The sequence below is a fragment of the Setaria viridis genome, chromosome 6 (genome assembly GCF_005286985.2).
Source record: "Setaria viridis chromosome 6, Setaria_viridis_v4.0, whole genome shotgun sequence".
In the NCBI taxonomy this organism is placed as follows: Eukaryota; Viridiplantae; Streptophyta; class Magnoliopsida; order Poales; family Poaceae; genus Setaria; species Setaria viridis.
In genome coordinates, this window is record NC_048268.2 from 33,485,194 (window position 1) to 33,508,331 (window position 23,138).

Below are 23,138 nucleotides of genomic sequence, written 5' to 3' on the forward strand. Positions count from 1 at the left end.
GGCTACCAGCCGCCGTCCATTTTTGTATGTGTGTTGATGAACAAATTGTGCACAATAGTCATCCCTGCACAGGACGGTAGATTATATTTTTTAAAACAAATCTGCTGAAATTCAACTGTTTTTTTCTGAAAGATGTTTTCTTTCAAATTGTTGCATTTCAAAGGGACAAAGGGTTATCTAGTAGTGAAAACAAATTGTGCGCAACCTAGTCATCCCTGCACAGTACGGTAGATTTTTTAAAAAAAAAAATCTGATGGAATTGAACTGCTTTTTTTATAAAAAAAATGAAAGATGTTTTCTTTCAATTTGCTGCATTTCGAAGGGACTAAGGTGGTGTTTGGTTAGCTCAAATGTAACATAAGTAACACCATTACATATGTTTGATTGCGGTGATATGTAATCAATTGATAGTTTGATACTGTAATCGAATTCCTTACCTAAATAATACCTATACAAGTTTTTTACCCATCCTCCCCACCGTAATCAGATGCAATACTCATATAGTAATCTGATTACGTTACCAGAGTGCAATCAAACAAAGAGAATGAAGGTAGATTTTTTTTAAAAAAACTCTAGTGGAATTGAACTATTTTTTTATAAAAAATAAATCTAAAAGATGTTTTCTTTCAATTTGCTGCATTTCGTGTTTTGGTTCGTGCTAAGGTAACGTGAACACAAAGGAAATCAGATTATAGTGTATTTAGCAGCGGAATGAGTGATTACCATCTTTGTTTGGTTGCACTTTGATAACGTAATCAGATTACGGTGTGGGTGCTGTATCTGATTACGGTAGGGGGAGCAGTTAACAAGTTTGTATAGATATTATTTAGGTAAGGGATTCAATTATAGTGTCAATTGATTATAAACCACTGTAATAAAACATACGTAATGGAATTCGTTAGCTTCAGTAATCAGAACCATACGCCACGTAAGGGTTAAGCAGAAAAAATAGGTACTCAGTGGAAATATAGTCAGGCTTACAATGTCTATGAAAAACTAAAGGCTCGAGGAATTAACACAACGTTCTTTGTTGGTTCTAACACAAACTTAAGTACATAGCCTCTTTAGACGCCAAAGCCCTCGAGATTGGCGCTGTCCCTCGACTCCCGGCGGCTCCGGCTGCTCCTCGCCCGGCCGACGCTGCCGGCTACCCCATCGCCCAGTTCGTCGAACACCCGCCCAACCATTCCCTCGATGACGTCCAGCGGCAGCATCTCCCTCCGGCCGCCGGCCAAGGCCTTGTCGTTGGCCTTCAAGAACCCGGCGTACGCGCCGCGCACCGCCTTGGCCGCCGCGGCCTTGATCTGTCCCCGGAGGTCGCCGTCGGGGATCTTGTACTCGGCGCCGTGCCGCCTCACCCGATCCTCGAGCATGTCGGCGAACGCCGCTGCCTTTCCCCGCGCGTCATCGGGCGGCCAGGTCCTCGGCGCCCCGGAGCTGCCGCCGGCAACGAGCCGAACGAGCGGCGTCCACGCCGCGTCCTGGTACTCCCACGCCGCCTCCTCAGCCGCCGCCTTGTACCGCCGCCGCATGGTGTCCTCGCCGACCAGCCTCGCCAGCTCCGAGCCCCGGGCGCGCATGTAGATGTACCAGTACGCGTTCATGGCCGTCACGTGCGACGCCACCGTGTCCGCGCACGCCCGGCGCGCCGCCTCGACGTGCCGGCGCAGCGCCTCCAGCACGTTCGACGCCGCCTCGGCGAGTGGCGGCGCGCGGTCGCCGCCGCCCTCGCTCCCGTCCTCGTCCTCGTCGCCGCCGCGCTCCCGCTCCGCCCGCAGCGCGGCGTCCATGAGCGCGCGGTAGTCGTCGGACGCGAGGCACTTGAGGTAGTTCACGGCGTACCGCACGATCTTGGGCACGTCGCCGACGCCTTCGCCGGCGCCGGTAACGTAGTGCGTCTCGATGCGGAGGCCAAACTCGAAGAACACGCCGGTGGCGGCGCGCGCCAGGGCGCGTTCCACCTCGCGCGCGCGCTCGCGGATGGCGGCCAGCGTGGCGGACTCGCCGGAGAAGAGCTCCTCGAGGCGCCCCCGCTCCCGGACCACCGCGTCGAGCATGTCGAGCAGCTTGAACAGCCTCTGCGGCTCGCGCGCGGCGGCGGCCACGCCGTCGGCGAAGCGGAAGAACGCCGCGGCGATGCGGGCGGCGATCTTGGCGAAGCACTCGGGCCAGACCGCTGGTGGGAGGGGTTCGAGCACGCGCGCGCAGAGCCGGCGCTCCGCCGGGAGCACGGAGGCGATGGCCACGTGGAAGTGCGGGCTCCACAGCGCCATGGCCGACTCCAGCGACTCCCACTCCATGTCGTCGATGGCCTCCGGCGTGTATGACTTGAGGTACGCCGGGTTGAGCCGCATCATCGCCTTGGCCGCTCTCCTGTACCTCGTCTGTGTGACGTCACCCCACCGTTATTTCGGTTACGCACATCGCAACTGTCGCAGCAAGAAAGAACAAGGCTGTTGTACAAATTAGGGGAAGAAAATGAATCACCTTGACGTAGATGTCAAGGCAGATGTCGAGGCAGTCGTTGCCGGCGAGCGTTCTGGCCATCCTTGTGGCGGCCTCGACCTCGTCGTCGGTGCCCAGCTCGTACTGCGCCGTGTCGTCTCCGTCGGCGCCAGCAATATCGTCATCGACGGGCGCCGCCGGGTGCTTGAGCCTGAGGAGCAGCGCCTCGAAGAGGTCCTGGACGCCGAGGAGCGCCTCGTCGAGCGGGCCCTCGAAGCGCATCTGCTCCGCCTCCGCCTCGTACACCGCGCGCAGCGCCGCAGCGGCCTCGGTGAGCCTGCGCACGCGGCCGCGGCCGGCGGCCTTGGTCCGGCCGAGGAACCCGACCGCCTCCTCCACCCTCCGGACGGCCTCGTCCCCGCGCGCCACGACCTCCTCGATGGCGTCGCGGAGCCGATCCACGCGGCCGACGAACGCGACCGCGCCCCCGGCGTCTGCCGGGTCCGCGGGCGGCGCCGCCTCCTCGGCGAGCGCGGACGCGCGGCGGAGCGCCGCGAGGAAAGGTTCGGCCGGGGCGACGGCGCGGTCGATGCGCGCCCGCAGCGCGCGCGCCGCCACGGCCTGGGACTGGAGGTTGGAGGACGGCGAGGCGCCGGACAGCAGCTCGGCCAGGCGGTCGCCGACGTCGTCGATGTCGATCTCGGCCTCGGCAGCGGCGGAGAGGACCGAGACTATGGCGGCGCGTGAGGCCTGAATCTTTGCGAGCTCGGTGTCGGCATCGGCGGCCGCCGTGGTTGACGCGTTCGGGCACATGGCCGGCGGCCGGCCGTTGTTTGAGCAACACGCGTGTATGGTCTCTCTAACAATTGGCGCCTTTGCTTTTTGTAATAGAGATGATGATGACTAGGAGACGTTGGTCACCGTGCGATGAGGGATGGACGTTGGATGCTGCAACTGAAGAGGATGAAGTTGCTACTGGAAATTTGCTGCTGGGCTGAGGACAAATGGTTATCCTTGGAGATTGCACCTCACTTCGCCATTACCTATGAGAGAGACATCATGCATCTTACAGCTGTACAATTGTGATTTGGGATACAAACAATGCATCAACCACCGCTTTGATTCACTCTACAAAATTGGACTCCTTTATATATAAGAATAATAACCTTTTTCTTGCTGATGATGGGAAGCACAATCATTTTAGGGCAGAGGACTAGAGGTAGTGTACTGTAACATGGACTCATGAGTTATGAAGTCTGAAATAATTCTAGGATGCTTATGTTGGAGTATAAATGAATTGTTCATCTTTTCCTATCAGTTTAAGTTTTTGGATTAAAATAGTTGGGGCAAACAATTCAATATGGTATCAGAGCCAGAGATCTCAAGTTCAAATTCTAGCGGCACAATTAAATAAAATAATTGCAGCACACTCCAATTTCCACGTATGCAGCTTAAGAGAGCCTACACGTGAGGGGAAGTGTTGAAGTATAAGTGAATTGCTCACCTTTCCCTGTCAGTTTAAACTTTTAGGTTGAACTTTCCCTATCAATTTAAACTTTTAGGTTGAACTGGTTGGTGCATGCAACTCAATAACTTGCAAGGCACATCCCAAGGCACATCCCAGAAGAGGTAACTTATTTATTTATTAGTGTTCACAACAATGATTGGGGCCGATGCATACCCTTTCTGTTAACAGTTGCTAGTAATTAGACAATCCAGGTTAGCATAGGATAATCAAACTAATGCTTCTAATCATCGGCCAAACCGCACAAGATGGCCTTTTTTGCCTAGATACTTGGCACATGTGGGATTTGAAAAGAGAAAAAGATTGGAAATCCCACACAGCAGAACAAACTTATTCTGTCTCAGTGCCAATGCCCTTGTTGAGCTGCGTGCTCTTGCTAGGCATGGAGCTGGGGAGCCAATAGGATCTCCTTCCATGCCTCATAGAACATCCAAGTGACACCAGACGTCGGCATGACCTTCAGGGAGCTCGCTGCCCATCCTCGGAAAAGCCCCTTGAAGCCCTCTTCTTGGACCACCTCAGCTAATGCCGCAATCATGTGGGGTGGGCACTTCCCTCGTATGGCTCCCACCATAAGCCGCTTCCTTGCCACTTCCAGAGGGAAGCTGATTGTGCTTGCAGTTAGGCCTACAAAATTCAACAGCAAAGTTTAAAACAAGCGATTTACTCAAAATGTGAACCTTAATGCAAATGGAATATTACATTTCCTAGATATTGTTCAAGAATTCTGAGAAATTGTATGTTGTCTACCAAGATGAAACGAAGTACACTGAGTCCTGACCTGAAACAGCCCCAATAACCAGTAGCTCAGGACGGCTCAAAGATTTCTTTTTCTGTGCACGGCAGTAAGAAGTCTTGATTGTCTCGTACATGAAATAGTAGCATGTACTATATGGAAGCATGCCAACTAATGTTGGGCAGAGGCCAGCATAAAGACCACCAATGCCGTCAGCGCGGTAAATCTTGTTGAAGGCAATAACAATACTAGGATAAGCCTCGCGATTGACAGTCATACGATCCTGTGACAGAAAATTGGTAAAATTACAAATAGTCTGTCAGCGATAAGGATCTAAACAATCATTAAATTAGATCAGCGCTGTTGCTTGCAACTGATCTGAATAGACAGTAGACCTACAAACCAGACAGTTCTTCCAAATTATATATTTCATGAATAGCATCCACAAAATTCAACATGCAGATTCAGCCCTGAAGTACCTTAAGAACCTCAAGAGGATGGCACGCTAAACTGCTAGCTATTCCAGCAACTGCACCTCCAATGGCAATCGGTGATAATAAGTGAAATGGCAGCTCGATTTTCAAATTGCCAAGTTGTATCTTTGGGCACCCATCCTCTTTCCATTTCTCTTGTGCAGATGCCATACTCCTTTTGACACACTCAAATGTTCCAAGCTCAATTGCTTGAGTTGGGATGATCCGGAGCATATTTATAGTATTGCCTGCCCAGAGCCCTTGCCAGCCATTCTGTTCAATGATCTCCACAAAACTACCAAAAATATGTTTTGATCCTACCCCAACAACCATTCTTGTCCTGAAAATGATCAGACGATACAAACTTACTTGTATTGTATATACTTTGTTTTAGGCTAGAAAGAAAACTTTGGATGTTTCTACAAATTAACGACAATTTATAACAAATGAATGGGCTTGCTGCAGTAAATTATTTTGAAATGAACAAGCAGTATTGCATAATTATCATACTATAGTCAACAGACCATTCCAACTTTTAAACACGCGTAATACTCTGAACTCTGAAGAGCATCAATCTCACAAAGAAAAGCAAGCATGAAAGAAGCAGCATGCCAAGTGTGTTAAGAGCCAAGTTTACTCATCCTACCACACTAATATATTAAGAACTTGTAATTAGCAAGGCGTCAAACTTAGTAACATGGATAGATAAATGAATAGGCCAAAGTATTGACAAATACCTGATAGTTTCTAGAGGAGCTAGAACAGCCTTAGTCATTGCCCCAGCCATTGCTCCACTGACGAATTCCGCAACTTCTCTATTCCTCAGAAAAGTCTGCATTAGATACAAGTCTGAGAACTGAGATCAATGGTTCATAACTCCATCAGCACTTTGGAACAATTAGAAGAACTCAAGCAAAGAAAGTCTTCCAGGAAGTTACCACTTTGTAATAATCCTAAAGCTGCTACAAGTGTTTGATGCAAAATTCCAATGGAGGTGCTGTGGAAAACCTAATGTACAATTATTGCTATTTCTTTATGCCTATTGAAAGACAGCAGGTAACCTAGTGATAAATATAGTTTGCACATTCACTAAAGCATCAGTTGTTGCACCTGTTAATCTAGATAGGCACCTGCATATTCAGCTAACTGGATGAGTGTTATCTAAAGCTATTATCAGCATGTTATACATTTTGTCAAAAACCTAATCCAGACTGCAGCATTTCCTTTTCTTTAGGAAACGTCCTCAGTCTGGAACCTTGACCCAAGCTACGAATTTTTACACTGCAGCTCAGTGGGTTATATATGCCTAGCAGTTGGGACGAAAGTTCCTAGGACGAAGTAACATCACAAACAGCTGGGGGGTTGTACTGTAGTTTTTTAACAATACTCGGTCCAACTTGGAAGTTGGAAGTGGACAGGAAAACTAGAAGACACTTATATTCTACATGGAGTAGATGCATAAAGAGTAAGAAAATATTGGGTTCCGAAGGACAAAAGTTAATGTTATTTTTGAAAGGAACATATAGCACAAAAGATGCCAGGAAGAATAGTGTGGAAACAATCAAATTCATTCAGGTATGCCACTACTTGCTCTAATCAAACTATAAATAAACTAATGATATAAATGGCAGCGTCTGCTGCAAGCTTCACTATCTTCCACAAAATTTCATGTCCAAAGAAAATGATAGATACAGAGGAACTCAAATGGAAGGCAAAATTCTGCTCACTCGGAATACTTATCAGAACAAGCTACAGTACAACTATTGCTTTCAACTGATCATCTCCAGGTCTGCTTCAGAAGAAATATCTACCTAAGATAAGTACAAAAAACTTTCAGCAGGCCTGGGACACGGACACATGGCAATGGGACCCAGTGCACACATCAACCTAATCCTACAGTTAGAACTTTAGAAGCGCTTTAACTTCATCATTTCAATAGAAAATAGAAGTACTACGATCTGAAATAAATTATACTTCACCACAGCAAGCCACCGGCAGCAATTTGGGATGCCCATCTAGATCAGGAGCAAGTACAAAATTACCAACACCTACCAACTGTTAACCATCAGCTAATCAACTACTGAAATGGATAACCAAGGTACTTTAATATCTTTATCAGAAGTTCGTACTTCTGACAAAAATTTAACGAAAGCTACAAACAGTATGCTCACAGAACATATCAAACAAGTAGTTCCAAACTTCTACATCGAAAAGTTAGAAGCACAGCAAAATGGACGGCACTGAAGCTAATCGCAGCTTGAACCTTCAAGCATGAGAAACTATTTTCCGGTTGAATCATTCCCAGAATATACATCAGGAAATAACCATGAATAATAAAAAAAAGCTGTCGCCTTTACATAAAAAAATCTCATTCCAGTTCAAAGCGCTCGCAAATCATATTCTCATATCCACGCTGTGAACAAGAAAGCCAAGCTCCCGCCTGTGTGTGCCCAAACCAATCCCAAAATCATCCCAATCGTTTCAACCACATGTTCAGTACAAAAGCTACCGTTTCACACTCATACTGTCACACATACAGAAACAGAGCATAATAGCTGGGAGGCATTGAGATCTGCAGTTACTCACCCTGACGGCGGCGCCTACATCCGGCAGCCTGACGGCCAGGTCCCCGACGACGTCGAGGCCGTCATCCTTGGGCACGGGCAGCCCCACGACGAGCAGGTCGTCCTTGTATCCGGCGCCCCCGGCGGCGCCCACGCGGACGTCCGCGAAGCTGATGCTCGCCAGCGCGAGCTTCTTGCCGGTGGCGGCGGCGGCGCGCCCCGCCTCCTCCAGGCCCATGGCTCCTACTCGAGCGGGTCGGGGACGCGAATGCGGCAGAGCGGGAGGGGCCCAGGCGCAAAAGGGTAGTCCTCCTCCTAGTCCTCGTCTCCGCCGCTTCTCGCGGCTTTTGTAGGGAAAGGGAGGGAAGGAGGAGAAAGAAAAAGGGTGGTGGCGCCGGAGAGAGGGAATCTTGGCAAAGCTCTGCGCTGAGAGCCCGAGACGTCTACGGCTTCACGGAATCACGGCGCGTAGGGGGTAGCGCGGTGGCGTATTTATCCCGTATTTCCCTGTTTTTATTATCTGCAAATTCACAATATTGTACGTGTATTCTTTTTTCGAGAACGCGCAGAGAATTTACGCGTCTGCCCATCTTGCTGTTTCCTTGGCTGTGCTTTTTCACGTGCTCTTGGTGTGCTGCTCATTGCTCAGTGACAGCGAGACGAGCCTGATGAATGAATGCATTGATATTTTCCTGGATTTTGGCACGTTTACAAAACCATGTTGTCATGTTTTTTTTTGCCCACTAGGATTCTTCCTGGCCTTTTTCATGAGAGGGACTGGTGTGGTTTTATCATCTTTGGCTATCGAGACATGAGAAATAGGCGAGAAGGTGAGGGCTAGCGTACGAAATCGAGGTCCTTTTCCCTAGGCGACGACGACCGATGACCTTTTGGGCCCACCAATAATATCCTTGTAGTGCTAAATGCGGTATGGCCCACGTCGTATGTATGGGCCAGATCAGCCCCAAAGCCAACTCAGTATCTGGGCTTTTACTTGGGATCAGCCCACGTCGTATGCTCAGGGGAAGAGGTATTTCTTTTCCTGGCAAGAACAACGCCGCGCCACCGTCCCGGACTCCCCTATCTCCTTTCCCCACGCCAAGTTCGGATCGATTCCTTCTTGTTTCGCAGGTAGTACGCTGAGATCGAGAGCCGAGATGGCCGGCCGCTTCGTCATCCAGAAGTTGGCCTCCGGGATGTTGAGATCGGCAGGCAGCCTCAGCGCTCACGCGCCTCCTGCTTCTAGCGCCACCGCTCTGGTGATCCCCAATTCCCCTATGCTTCGTTACGTACGAACTCTGGTTGTCCTAGGAATTCGGGGGAATTTCACATCAGTTGAATTATATGCTTAGAAGTCGAATCCATGCCCTATATTCATATATAAGATTTCTGTGACTTAATGTCTGCTTAGCCTTTAGGATGATAGCATTGATGGCACAGAGGGTTGAGTGACCTTAGGGGGTAATGTTGTCAGAGAGGCAAGTTTCGACCTGTAATCTTTGCTTTGTATCCGTTTCACAAAAAAAAAAATCTTTGCTTTGTATGAAGAATTGCAGTGTTCGTTGCTCCTTTTTCTTCTTTTTTTCACTCTTATTTAGAACGATCTTGGTTGTTAGTCTGACGAGATTACATCAGTGCTGGTGACTCTATATTGCATTCAGAAGAAATATCTGTCAGAAGTTCTTCGCATTCTAACTCCTGATCCAGCCTAACTGCCAAACGCAGGGTGCAAGGTATCTCAGCACATTCCCAGGCTCCCGTGAGGCTGCTAAAACTGGCTGGTCAAAAACTGGAATGCAGGATTCTGTTGGAGGGGTGAAGCCAACTTGTTCATCTGGTGCATGCGACAAGCTCCAACTGGCAGATTGGCTAGCCAGAGTTAAAGCTTGGTGGGCACATAAAGAGACGACAAGGCAAGTTCTACTAACTAAATTTTTCTTCTGATAAACTTTGAATGAATGAGTCTATTGTGTTAACCCGTGATTGCTTTTCTGTATGAATCTTTCTGCTGCTTGTGTTTCCTTTATTAAATTTAATTTGAGCTTGTTCTGCCTTCAAAGATGTGTTCACTTACCTTTTGTTTTCTTAGTTGTAGAATGTAGGCTTGGCCTACCCCTTTTGTGATGCAAGCGTGCAGTGTAATGTAATAATATTTATCGGGTATTGATCAACACGCAACTGAACATGTAATAATCTTGTGCTTCATGCATACGTCGCAGATTATTACATGTTCATGATTAACGCTGGACTCCATAGTCATGATTGAACATGTAATAATCATGAGCATATGTTGTAGATTATCCATAGTCATGATTAACGTTGCACTGGCACTAGAGGCTCATCTGCCTGACTTAACCGCACTAGTATTAATTACAGCTTCAGTAAATATTTATAGCCCATGTTACCGCTACTAGTGGCTTAATAAGAACACTATATTGTCAGAAAATGGGTAATCACCACTAGTAGTAAATATTTATGTTTGTAGCAGTTTATAAAGATTCTAGACCCCAGTCAACAAATTTGCGCATATCTATCCATTGCACCAGAGGTAAGATTTAACACCTCACCACTTTCCCTTCACCGGCCACCTCTTCATCTCCCCCCTGAAACTATGTCGTCTGTCCCTCGTTCCTAAAGGCACAGAGGGAAAACAGTGAGCTTACCAGCTAGTAGCACAATGCTTGACAAGGAAGAAAATATTATTAGTGTTGGAGTAATCAACCTGGATCTCGATTCATCGGAGGTAGAGAATGATTTTTCCAGAAGCTCAAACCTTATCCCCATTCCTTCACAGAAATATACAGAGAACATATTACAAATTAGTCCTTCTACACCCTTCTATTTACAACAAAGACCACCAACACTCCCCCTCAAGATGGGGCAAATATATCTAACAGCCCCATCTTGTCACATTTTCATAGAAGACACAACACTAACACCTTTAGTTAAAACATCAGCTAACTGATCTCCGGATTTAACAAAGTTGATCTGAAGCATCCCCTTATCTACTTTCTCCTTGATAAAGTGCCTATCTATCTCAGCATGCTTAGTTCTATCATGATGGACCAGGTTATTCACTATACTGATTGTAGCCTGATTGTCACAATAAAGTTGAAGAGGTGCACCATAGTGTAGACAGAGTTCACCCAATAGTATACGAAGCCAGATTAGCTCACATAAACCCGATGTCGTAGCTCTAAACTCAGCTTCTGCAGTGGATCTTGCAACCACACTATGTTTCTTGCTCCTCTAGCTAACAAGGTTACCACCAACAAATGCACAATACCCTGATGTTGATTTTCTATCATCTAAGCAACCAGCCCAATCAGCATTAGTATATCCCTCTACTTTCAGATGCCCATGATTGGAAAACAAGATACCTTTCCCTGGGCAACTCTTAAGATATCTCAAGACTCTGTGTACCGTATCTAAATGACTAGATCTGGGATCATGCATATATCTGCTTACAATACTTACAACATATGCAATATCTGGCCTTGTATGTGATAAACAAATTAAGCGACCGACTAACATTTGATACTGATGCTTGTCCACTGGATCACCTGAGTTTAGCCAGAATACGATGATTCTGCTCAATTGGTGTTGTTGCTGGTTTACAATTCAGCATGCTAGTTTCAGTAAGCAAATCAATTATATATTTCCTCTTGAAAGATAAATACCTTGTGCCCCGTATGCCACTTCAATTCCAAGAAAATAATGAAGATGACCCCAGATCTTTTACTTCAAATGATCTTGCCAAAGCCCTCTTCAAGCATAGTATTTCCTTTTCATCATCACCTGTAATTACAATATCATCAACATACACCAAAAGAATGGTGATCTAGTTGTCGTGACACTTAAAGAACAATGTATGATCTACATTTCTCTGTTGATACCCAATAGAGCAAATTTCGTTTCTAAACCTCCCAAACCAAGCTCTAGGTGATTGCTTAAGTCTATACAAGGACTTTTTCAATTTACATACTTTACCCTCAGTTTCTCTACTATTGAACCCTGGTGGAATTTCCATATAGACCTGTTCCTCTAAGTCTCCATGAAGAAATGCGTTTTAACATCCATTTGAAATAGTTTCCAATTACGATTTACTGCTATTGAGATTATTGTTCTGATGGTATTCATCTTTGCTACCGGTGCAAAGGTTTCATCATAATCCACTCCATATGTTTGGCTATACCCTTTTGCAACTAATCTAACCTTACATCCACTACTGGGGAAAAAGCCTCTATTACCGGTCCGTAACCCTCCTCTAGTACAGGTTGTGCAACCGGTACTAGCAATCCGGTACTAGAGGGGGGTCCCTTTAGTACCGGTTGAAATAACCGGTACTAAAGGTTATTAAAAAATAAAAAAGCAAAATCCTCCGCCAGTCCTGGCCCGCACCCCTGCTCTCTCCCGCCCGCCCCCCCCCCCCCCGGCGGGCCCCGACCTCCCTCCGCCCGCCGCCCGCCCCCTCCGCCTCCTCCTCCCCCTCCTCTGCCTCGTCCGTCCCTCCTCCGTGCCTCTTCCACCTCCTTCGCCTTGTCCGCCCCTCCTCCACCTCTGCCCCCGCCGCCCCGATGGCCGCCGCCACCTCACCCCAGTGAGGGCGCGCAGAGGGGGGAGGGGACGGGAGGCAGAGGGGAGGAGAGGAGATTAAGTGTGGGAAGGAGAGGGGAGGGGAGCGGATGGGAGAGAGAGATAGAGAATGGGTGGGGGAGGAGAGGGGAGCAGGATAAGAATTATTGCTAAGAGAGGGGGGAGGGGCCGGCGGTTGGAGCACTACCACCCGGTACTAAAGGACCTCCGGGGGATCTCAAATTTGGACCCGGTACTAATGTAACATTAGTACCGGGTCCAAATGTGACCGGTATTGAGGTCGTGGATGATAGGTCATTTTTCTAGTAGTGATCTCTCCACCTTACCATTAGATGCCTGCTTCACAGTGAATACTCATTCACAGCCAACAACTTTCTTATTTGTAGGGAGAGTTGTAAATTCCCGAGTGTTGTTTTTATCAAGAGCAGCCATTTCCTCCAGCATTGCCTGCCTCCACCGTGGATCATGTTTTGCCTCCTGCCAATCATGTGGTATAGATGCAGCAGATTGCAAGGCTCCTACAAATGACTTGTACTAAGGGCCAATAGATATATATGACACATGATTAGAGAGATCATATGAGGATAATTTGGAAGGCAACTTTCCAGCAGTAGTTCGAGACTGCTTTCTATGGGCTATAGGAATATCTAAGTCATCATGTGAAGGAGAAAGTGTACCATCACTTGCAGAAGGACTTGGATTTGAACCGTGAGTATCTGATTGAACTTGAGCTTCAGAATTCCTTTCTAATGGAATTATTTCCTCCCCCTGCACATGTTCCCTCTCAGACCGGTGTCTTCGTGTATATGCTTGAAGGTTTTGTTCTTCATTTGGTCTGGGCCACCGTAACGCCTCGTTTGGTGTATCTTGCTGCTCCCCTTGTAGTTGTCCTTGTTCTTCTTCTATAGGATCCACATCTGTATCATCACGACTGTCTTCCAGTGGTATTGCTCCAACCACCATTCTTCTTGTAGCAATAGGATTGCTTTCTTCTCCTTTCTCTCCCCCTGTCTCGTTGTCTTGATCTAAATCATCACTAGAAAATGGGTCAGGAAAGACATCAGTTAGATCTACAGGTTCATCATAAAAGGGTTCATGTTCCCTGAATATTACATCCATCCTCACAAATATTCGTTTTTCGGATGGGCACCAACATTTGTAGCCCTTCTGTTTCCCAGAGTATCCAACAAATATACATTTCACTGCTCTAGGGTCTAAGTTCCCAACCGATGGTCTATAATCCTTCACAAAACATACACATCCAAATACCTTTGGTGGCACAACATATGTAGTCTTACCAGTTAAACACTCAATTGGTGTCTTGTTGTTCAGCACCCGAGATGGCATTCTATTCATCAAATAAGCAGCTGTCATAACAGCTTCACTCCATAAATATTTAGGAACATTCGTAGCCATCATCATACATCTTGTAATTTCCAAAAGATGTCTATTCTTCCTCTCAGCCAGACCATTTTGTTCTGAAGTGCCAGGATAGGTGGTTTGGTGAATAATCCCATAGTTTGACAAATACTCATCAAATTCATTGTTGGCATATTCTGTACAATTGTGTACCATTGTCAGTACGAAATATTTTCACACATGCATTGTACTGAGTCATGATTAGATTATGAAAATCTTTAAAGCATTCAAACACATCACATTTGCTCCTCAATACATAAACCCAAGTGGTCCTAGTACAACAGTCGATGAAAGTAACAAAATACCGATAACTATTAACCGATGATACTCCACTAGGACCCCATACATCTGAGTGAATGGTGTGAAGAGGCACAATACTTCTATTACCAGAAGGTACATAATAACTCCTAGTCTGTTTCCCATAATGGCATGCATCACACACTAAACTCTCCTTGCTAATTTTATTATAAAGTATGGGATAGAGCTGACCCAGAGTACTAAAGGACATATGTCCTAACCTGCGATGATGAAGAAGAAATTCTTCTAGTGGTGAAGCAGCAACCACAGGTGACATATTATCATCTAGAAAATATAGACTATCACGCATATTCCCCGTCCCAAGCCTTCTTCGAGTCCCAAGTTCTTGAAATAAGCACCATGTTGGAAAGAAAATTACTCTGTCCTAAAAAGAATGCAACTCTCGTTTCCCGAGGAGCCAAACAATTTTAATTTTGACTAAATCTATACAAAATAATACTAATATTTTTTGGACGGAGGGAGCAGGAGGGGGTTAGAAAATTCTGTGCGTGTCAGAGGGGGCTATGCCCACTGTGTCAATCCCAGGCTCCCGACAATACGGCACCACACGACGAGGCGTGGCCATTGGCCATCGGGATCCCGGATCCCCAAATTGTTTGCCCGGCCGCAACGCAGCACCTCACCCGAGGAGACTCTGCGACCGACGCGTGCGCGTGGGTGCACGAGCAGGCCGCGAAACAATTGAAACGGTTCGGAGAATGGCACCTGTGTGGCTGGTGCCGAACAGCCGGTGGGTACGCAACTGGGTGCAAAGGAATTCAAACTTGTACTGAGACATGCCTAAATCAGCTCTTACATCTCAAGGATCTGCTCAACACCTTTGTAGCTTCCACGGGACTCAAAGTAAACTACAACAAATTAGTCATGGTGTCTCTTAACATCTCTGACTCAACCCTTGATCACCTGACTGCAACCTTTGACTGTCAAAAAGGATCTATTCCTTTCACCTATCTAGGGTTGCCTTTAGGAACCACCAAGCCAAACATGGAAGGCTTCATGCCTCTTATTCAAAAGATAGAAAAGAGACTTAGCAGCACCTCAATGTTCTTGAGCCAAGAGGGCAAGCTAGAAATGATCAACTCGGTGTTCTCCTCATCGGCAGTTTTCTATGCGGTGACGCTTAAGCTACATAAAGGGGTAATCAATCAGCTGGACAAATACATGAAGCACTGCCTGTGGAGAGGAGGGGATCTCAATTCTAAGAAGACCCACAAAGCAGCCTAGCACATGGTAAGAATGCCCAAAAAGCAAGAAGGCTTGGGAGTAACAAATCTATCCAACTCACAATGATGCCATGCTGCTCAAGTTCATGCACAAATTCTTTTCCAAAGCAGACATCCCCTGGGTCAAGTTGGTATGGGACAACTATTACCCCAATGGTCGATTGCCGGGTCAGCAAAGGAAAGGGTCTTTCTAGTGGAGGGATGTCATCAAACTCCTTGACACTTATAAAGGTCTTGCATCACCGGTAGTGGCAGATGGCACCACAGTGCTATTCTGGAAAGACATATGGAATGGTGCAGTGCCCTCACAAGCTTACCCAGAACTCTTCTCCTTTGACAAAAATCAGAACAGTTCCTTCACAGAGGTAGTCCGTCAGCCGGACCTCATACTCAATTTCAATCTACCCCTCTCTTCACAGGCTCATGCTCAGCTCAACACTTTACAACAGTCCATCGAAGGAATGCACTCTGAGGAGGGGCTTGATAAATGGACGTACATCTAGGGTAACACGACGTTCACCACATCCAAAGCTTACAAGGTCATGATCGGGCAAAGAAGTGTCCATCCTGTATACTCATGGCTATGGAACTCTAGATGTCAAATGAAGCATAAAGTTTTCTTCTGACTGCTACTTAAAGATCGACTGAGTACAAAGGATTTACTGAGAAGAAAACAAATGGAACATCCTGCAGAAGATTGAAAGAATGGCACATCTTTTCTTCAGGTGCAACTTTGCTAAATCCTGATGGAACTCAATTGGAATATATTTCATTCCCACGAGGCCAACTCTTCACATCATCAGGCAAATCAAGAACAGGCTAGCTGTACCGTTCTTCATGGAGATAATAATCATCATGACTTGGAACATTTGGATAACAAGAAATGACTAATGTTAAGTGGAATTGACCCAACAGTCCAACAGTGCAAAAGGAAATTTATCTCTGAGTTCTCAATGCTTCTGCATAGAGGCAAGCAATCTCTTTGTGCCCCTGATGGAGGTTTGGTTGCACACTCTGTAACCTAGACTCCTTGTTGACCACCTATTATTCTCTTTGACCCCTGTAGTTTCTTTTGCTTTCCTGTGGCTTTTCCTTTTCTCCTTCTTTCCTGTACTTTTGCTCCTTTGTACTTCTCAAGTTTTATTTAATACATAACCAACAGGAGTACACCCCTCCTGTTTCCAAAAATATAGCACCTACGGTTGCTCCCGGACTCCACCTACTGCCCTAGCAGTAGCAGGGCACCCACAGTGTCAGCCCAACGTGCTATGCTATGATTATGCTCCTTTCACTAGCCGTTTCATACTTCGGGCGTGCTTGGAACCTTTGCCGGCCACTCACCTCGCCGAGCAAGGCAAGCCGCTTGGTACTGCTCGCCTCGCCTCTTTGCCCAACTGGCCGCCAAGCTGCTCTCCTGCGTCGAGCAAGCTGCTCCCGTGCTCACGCGGGCCGCCAGGAGGAGCTCTGCCACCGCCGATTCAACCTCCGCAGGCGCTGAATCGAGCTTCGCAGCCGCTGAATCGACCTCTGCTGATTCGAGCTCCGCAGCTGCCGAATCGACCTCCGCCACCACCGGATCAAGTTGCGTGGTGAGGCAATGAGCAACAGGAAAGGAAGCAAACATCCCCTTGGAGCTAGCCTTGCTTAGCCTAGCGAGGCGAGGCGAGCGGAGCAAAGGTTCCAAGCACACCCTTCTTTGTACATGTGAGTTAGCTGGAGAAGGTCTTTGTGGATTGAGCTAAGTAAACTAGCCAAGAATATGATATGCTAGCCCATTTGCTATTCAGTGATGAGCAACTACCAGATCGAGGCGGATACAATTTGCAAGTTACATCACAGCCGCTGATATTAAATTGATGCAAACTGTCATAAAACTGCTAGTAACGACATAATACTTACAAAATTGCTTAGTACTTCTAGACATAACATATATGTAGTTTAAGACCGAACATACATCTTAAGACCAAAAGTGACATATACTCCTAGAATATAACCATAGAGAAAAATTAACAGTCCCATAGTTGGGTAGGTCTCAGTGTAGCCAGCCACGCTGATCTTGCTTCTATGTCTTGATCTCGTCACCTCCTCTGGCGGGCATTGCTCTGGATGCCTGATGCTTCTGCTGACCGAGACGAGGGGTGCGGGCGCGGGCACGGCGCCCATGCGAGGGGCACCGCGTCAAATACCACCAACTCTTTGCCGCTGTGGCCCCTGCCGCCGCCACTGCTGCCCTTCGGGCTCCTGGCCGCGGCCCCTGCCGCCGCCACAGCTGCCCGGAGTCGGCCGTGGCGGAGGCAGGGGCCGCGGTGAGGAGCCCGAAGGGCAGCCGTGGCGGCGGCAGGGGCCGCGGCCAGAGCCCGAAGTCGGCCGTGGCGGAGGTAGGGGCTGCGGCGAGGAGCCCGAAGGCAGCTGTGGCGGCGGCCAGGAGCCCGGAGGCGGCCGTGGCGGAGGTAGGGGCTGCGGCGAGGAGCCCGAAGGCAGCTGTGGCGGCGGCAGGGGCCGTGGCAAGGAGCCCGGAGTCGGCCGTGGCGGAGGCAGCGGCCGCAGCGAGGAGCCTGAAGGGTAGCTGTGGCGGCGGCAGGGGCCGCGCCTAGGTGCCCAGAGGCGGCCGTGGCGGAGGCAGGGGCCGCGGCGAGGAGCCCGGAGGTAGCTGTGGCAGCAGCAGGGGCCGCGGCCAGGAGCCCGGAGTCGGCCGTGGCGGAGGCAGGGACCGTGGCGAGGAGCCCGAAGGCAGCTGTGGCGGCGGTATGTAGTGTGTTGACATGCGCGCTTTACTTTATGTAGTGTGTTGATGTGGCGGAGGCAGGGGCCGCAGCAAGGAGCCCGAAGGCAGCTGTGGTGGCGGCTAGAAGGCCGGAGGCGGTCGTGGCGGAGGCAGGGGCTGCGGCGAGGAGCCCTAAGGCAGCTGTGGCGGTGGCAGGGGCCGCGGCAAGGAGCCTAGAGTCGGCCGTGGCGGAGGCAGGGGCCGCGGCGAGGAGCCCGAAGGGCAGCTGTGGCGGCGGCAGGGGCCGCGCCCAGGAGCCCGGAGGCGGCCGTGGCGGAGGCAGGGGCCGCGGCGAGGAGCCCGAAGGCAGCTATGGCGGCGGCAGGGGCCGCGGCCAGGAGCTTGGAGTCGGCCGTGGCGGAGGTAGGGGCCACGGCGAGGAGCCCGAAGGCAGCTGTGGCGGCGGTATGTAGTGTGTTGACATGCACACTTTACTTTATGAAATAAAAATTGAAACTACATGACTCGCGTTTCACTAAAAACATGAAACACATGACTCACGGAAACATGAAACAAGGAATTTTAGGCGAGCTAGTCCGAGGAATCTCAAGAGATACCAATCACGTTTCACTGAAAACACATGACTCAAGGAAAATATCTGGGGCTATCCCATCATGTTGAAATATACAATGCATACTTGGAACATTCTAGAAGGTTTTGAAATCACAAGAGACTTTGACATGCATAAGGGTAAGATCATGGCAAAGTATGAAGGTTCTAGAAGACTTTGAAGACGTCAAGAGCTTAGAATTGTCATGCTTCATGGCAACTTATGAATACTCTAGAACAAGATATTTATATGGTAGGATAAGGATGAGAGAAAGCTCTAGAGTTAGATATTTGTAAAGAAGAGTGTGGAAGTTGCCATATGGCAACATCACAAGGACTATGAGCATCTATAAATAGAGTTGCTCCCCTCCCTCCTAGTCATACCATGGCATAAGAGGTCTCAAGTAGGAGATTGCAATGTAGCCATATAGTGTAGTGGTATCATGGTAGGATAGCCACATAAAAAATATGCAAGTGAGTCTTGTATAAAATTGAGTAGCGAATAAAGGTTTGAGTTTCCTTGTATCGCCTAAAAACATTAACTCATTCAAGCACTATTCCCCCTTCGTTTGGATCACTTCTTGATCAACAGCACCTTTGTTTGTATCAACACTTGTACCTGAAAATACATTGTGTTACTTAGTTTTAACATATAGTGTAATTTGATTGTCAGTAGTTTACACTTTACGGATGCTTTGCCGTATACCACCTGTCAGCCGTCGACTCGGAGGCCTAAGCAATATGTGGGTGACTATACTTAGTGATAAGTAAGAAGTAACCATCACGGAACATAAGCCTATCATCATAAGGCCCGTAATTCCACAAGAAGCGCTCTGGGTTTCGGATCATCGCGTGAGCCTCCTCAGCATAGAGCCACTGCTTAGAATCCTACGCCTCTGTCAGTGAATCAACCAGCTTACCCATGGTGCGGAAACCATGGTCATCCGCACCAATAGGCTGCAGCAAAGGATATATTTATACTACCAGCTAGATCTATCATTGAAATTAATAACCCACGCAAAATCAAACATATTTGTACCTCTTGAGCTTGATCAAAAGCTTCATCAAATTGAAAAACAGGGTTCATCATTGTCCTCAGTCAGCTAATAGATCTGTTACATAATGTGGTAGAGGGAATAATTAATCAATGCTGGGGATTTTAGCAAACTGCTGAAAAAATCATAACCGGTTGGGACTGTTTGATAAAATGCATCATGCTGCGCATGCGCTCTCGTGCCTAGGCGTTCAGCGCTCCGGCGAGCATGTCCATGGCTCCGTGCCCATGTGCCGAGTCGAGCTGCCGCTCGTCCGCGCATAGAGAGCGAGCGTGCGCACCATTCTCGCTAGAGTACTAGACAGCCCCTGTGATCATGCCGAATTCGAGCACGCGGTGTCGAGCGAGAGCCCATCCACCAATGCTTTGCTTTCACGTGCTCAATAGCGAACCGCGACGGCGAAGGAAATTTCTGGGTGAGGGAGCAGGAGCGCAGGGTTGAGCCTTTGCTCGTCCGCGCGAGCGTGGGTGCGTGTGCACGCTCACGGCGAGCGCCGCTACGGCTTGGCGGCTCTTGGCCGGAGCCGTGCGTGGTCGGGCGCCCGCGCCTTAGTGGAACAAAATCAGAGCAAAGGCGTGCCGACGGTGGTAGCAAAGCGAGCGCGGAAGGAAGGAGAAGAGGGGGCGTGAGGTGATGGCGCTCACCTGATCGAAAAGAAGAGAGGAAGAAGGCATCCAAATGGGAAAAGAGGAGGAGTTTTGTTTTTATTGAGGAGTAGGCATGGCGATGTGGGAGGAGGTGCTTCGTGCTGGGTGAGCCGCTTCCAGGACAAGCTCAAATGAACGGTATCCAGAGGTTTCGTAGCCGCTGAGAAACCTTTGGACGGCCGTGATCGCACTGGAGCGATGGTAGTCCTCGGCGTGCGGGTTCGCTCGCGGCATTGGACGCTGAGCTCGGGTCCACCTGGCAGGAGGGCGTGGTGCGAGACAGCTGCGGGTGACGAGACTGTTCTGTCTGCTCACGTGGGCCGTTAGCGGAAGAAAATGAGTTTTGCTAAAGAAAGGAGAGTTTGATTATTTTCTGGTTTTAAAAATATATTTTAAACAGTTTTCAAATGAATATAACTATAATTATACTAAATAAAACTAAATAAACTCCAAATCACATGTGTATCCTATATTTACTTGAAATAAACTCAAATTGCTCCTGCTGACCTGTGAGGCACCAGCGGCGTCGCCATTGGCTGGACAACTTGGTCCTGCTGTCAGCCGCACCAGCTGCGGTGGGGCGGCGCACGCGAAAGGCAGCAGGCGCGGCGCGGACGTTTTTTTGGCGCGGCAGCACAGCTTGGGTTGCGCCGCGAGACCGAGACGCCTGCGGGCTGCGGCCTAGCGAGACGCGCCGCGGCGCTGTCGTCTAGCGCAGGCGCGGGTAGAGCTTTTTGGCGGAGAAAAAGGAACGAAAAGATTGGCGGATAGCTTCTTGCATGTTTTGATTATGAAACAACAAAACAAAATAAAATATTATATGTATGGACTGTTCCATCCACCGACTCTATATTTTATTGCTTAATCAACAATGTATATGCCATTCTTGGAAACACAAAAATAAAACCTCCTTGTTACGAGTGGACTAAGAAAACTACAACACAATTGCGCCTTGACTATTAGGTTATTCCTAGTGCATAGTTTTATCGTGTAGTTTCTAAAAATACCATGTCACCAAAGTATGTTCAAGTTGATAAATGAAACAAAGGTATCCCAATAAAAAGTTTCATTTCACAATTTTATAGACTAGCCATAACATTTAATTGTAGTCATAAGGTCTTCTTCGATACTAGCTCGATCTGTAGGGGCTTGCCCTTCTTGTTCCTTCCAAAAAAAACTAGCTCGATCATATGCTTATTAACGGATAGGGTAAGGGATGTGTCTTTCAACAATTAGAGTTAAACATTAGCTCTTATGTCTATATAGCTCCACGTGTCAGCTTCATGTAATTTAGGGATGCACTTGTGAGATTATCTCTTGAATAAGATATACTTTCCTCCATTTTAAATTATAGGTTATTTTGGCATTTTTATGTTCATAGATTTTGCTATGCATCTAGATATATATTATGTCTAGATACATAACAAAAGCTACGAATCTAAAAAAGCTAAAACGACCTATAATTTGGAACGGATGGATGGAGTAGTTTTTTATTTTCTCTCTCTTCCTTGTAGGCAAAAATAAATATGAGTTATCAGAGTTGGTACAATTGGAGGAGGTCCGATGAGAATGCAGCTACTGCCAACTAACTCATGGACATGCACATAGTTTGGTACCAACGGCCAACGGGCGATTGACTGCATTAGAGCCGGCGTGCATGCACAGACAAGTGACATTGGTGCAGCACATGATGAGAATAAGGCATCTGCCTTCTATAAATAACAATATATGGAAAATTTGAAATAATTAAATAAAAACTAAAAAATACATAACTTGGCACTTGGCACGTCTAAGAAAAGGTAGAAATGCATGTGTCTATCAATCATGTGTCTGTAATTCTTAAAATATGATATGGTACTTGTAGCAAAAAAGATAACACTAAAACGTACCAATGGCATGTACGTAGTCATAATTTTTTACAAGAAAAGGACACAGTAAAATGACAAAATAGTATAAAGCTTACTAAAACACTCAAGAGACAAGCAATATAACCAATTACTACACTAACAGTCTTCGCACACCAGTTAAAGGCAATGGCGAACTATGGGGCCGGATCCAGACTGGGGTTGCGTCCCGAGCTGAATTGCTACTTTATGTCTAAAACAGTCTAATCTTTCCTCTGAACTTCCTTTTCTTCAATTAAGATCATATTTTGCTAGGCAAGACATTATATTAAAGGAACTGCATGGACTGAACCGGGCTGCAGCCCCCCAGCCCGATCCGCCCCTGGTGAACTAGATTGTGAACATAAAAGCCAAGTAGAAAAAACATAGCGAGCTAATATTAATAATTTAAAGTAAAATATTTCTGTGCACAGCTGAGACAAACATAAAATCCACAGTTTTAGGATAAAAACCTCCATACGAATAATCAATGCCAAAGAATTAATGAACAACAACTACCCTTATCTTTTATCTATACCTATTATTAAAGCGAGTAAGGTCTCTTTCAAACTTTTGTAGAATATTCGTGTGGCACATTCCCAAATTTGGCGCGTGTGATACACGTTCCTTCTATTTCTCCAAGTAAAGCTCTTCGCAAGACCAAAATCCATTTTTTGCACCCCGTCATTGCCGCCGTCGCTGGCGCGTGCGCTCGCACGCGGTCTCCCACTCTCGGGCATGCCACTCACCGCCGTCGGCGCTGCATCCGACCCCACCGCCGCCGGCTCCCACAGACACGGTAAAACCTTCTCCCTACTCCCCATCCATGGCACCGCGGTCGAAGCGGAGGCGACGTCTTGCCGCCAATCTGGGCGTCGCTGGCGTTGACCCTGCCCGATTCGGCCCGGGCCGTTGTTCGGCGGGGGCGCGGGGCGCGGGGA

At 47.8% G+C, this 23,138-nt stretch overlaps 2 protein-coding genes and 1 long non-coding RNA gene across 3 annotated transcripts; 1 reads left to right on the forward strand and 2 right to left on the reverse strand.

Annotated features, from left to right (window-relative positions):
* Window positions 1-935: 935 nt before the first annotated feature.
* Window positions 936-3,913, reverse strand: LOC117861944 (exocyst complex component EXO70I). The gene is made up of 2 exons (XM_034745456.2): window positions 2,488-3,913; window positions 936-2,384 (listed from the first exon to the last, which is right to left on the reverse strand). The coding sequence occupies exons 1-2, from the start codon at window positions 3,256-3,258 to the stop codon at window positions 1,065-1,067; spliced, it is 2,091 nt and encodes a 696-aa protein (XP_034601347.1). The 5' UTR covers window positions 3,259-3,913; the 3' UTR covers window positions 936-1,064.
* A 150-nt stretch (window positions 3,914-4,063) lies between these two features.
* LOC117860349 (probable mitochondrial adenine nucleotide transporter BTL1) lies at window positions 4,064-8,175 on the reverse strand. The gene is made up of 5 exons (XM_034743628.2): window positions 7,766-8,175; window positions 5,917-6,011; window positions 5,186-5,519; window positions 4,752-4,989; window positions 4,064-4,597 (listed from the first exon to the last, which is right to left on the reverse strand). Exons 1-5 carry the CDS (start codon window positions 7,979-7,981, stop codon window positions 4,347-4,349), a joined length of 1,134 nt encoding a protein of 377 aa, XP_034599519.1. The 5' UTR covers window positions 7,982-8,175; the 3' UTR covers window positions 4,064-4,346.
* Window positions 8,176-8,343: 168 nt separating this feature from the next.
* LOC117860350 (uncharacterized) lies at window positions 8,344-19,779 on the forward strand. The gene is made up of 2 exons (XR_011898593.1): window positions 8,344-9,002; window positions 9,469-19,779. It is a non-coding gene; the product is annotated as an uncharacterized lncRNA (long non-coding RNA).
* The last annotated feature ends 3,359 nt before the right edge of the window (window positions 19,780-23,138 follow it).

What these genes read in the sequence shown, in the direction of transcription:
- LOC117861944 (XM_034745456.2), bottom strand. Translation starts at nt 3,258, where the DNA reads ATGTGCCCGAACGCGTCAACCACGGCGGCCGCCGATGCCGACACCGAG. An exon ending in GCCTTGACATCTACGTCAAG is followed by an intron (nt 2,385 to 2,487) that starts GTGATTCATTTT and finishes GACGTCACACAG; the next exon opens with ACGAGGTACAGGAGAGCGGC.
- LOC117860349 (XM_034743628.2), bottom strand. Translation starts at nt 7,981, where the DNA reads ATGGGCCTGGAGGAGGCGGGGCGCGCCGCCGCCGCCACCGGCAAGAAG. An exon ending in ATGTAGGCGCCGCCGTCAGG is followed by an intron (nt 6,012 to 7,765) that starts GTGAGTAACTGC and finishes TATCTAATGCAG; the next exon opens with ACTTTTCTGAGGAATAGAGA. An exon ending in GGTTATTGGGGCTGTTTCAG is followed by an intron (nt 4,598 to 4,751) that starts GTCAGGACTCAG and finishes TGAATTTTGTAG; the next exon opens with GCCTAACTGCAAGCACAATC.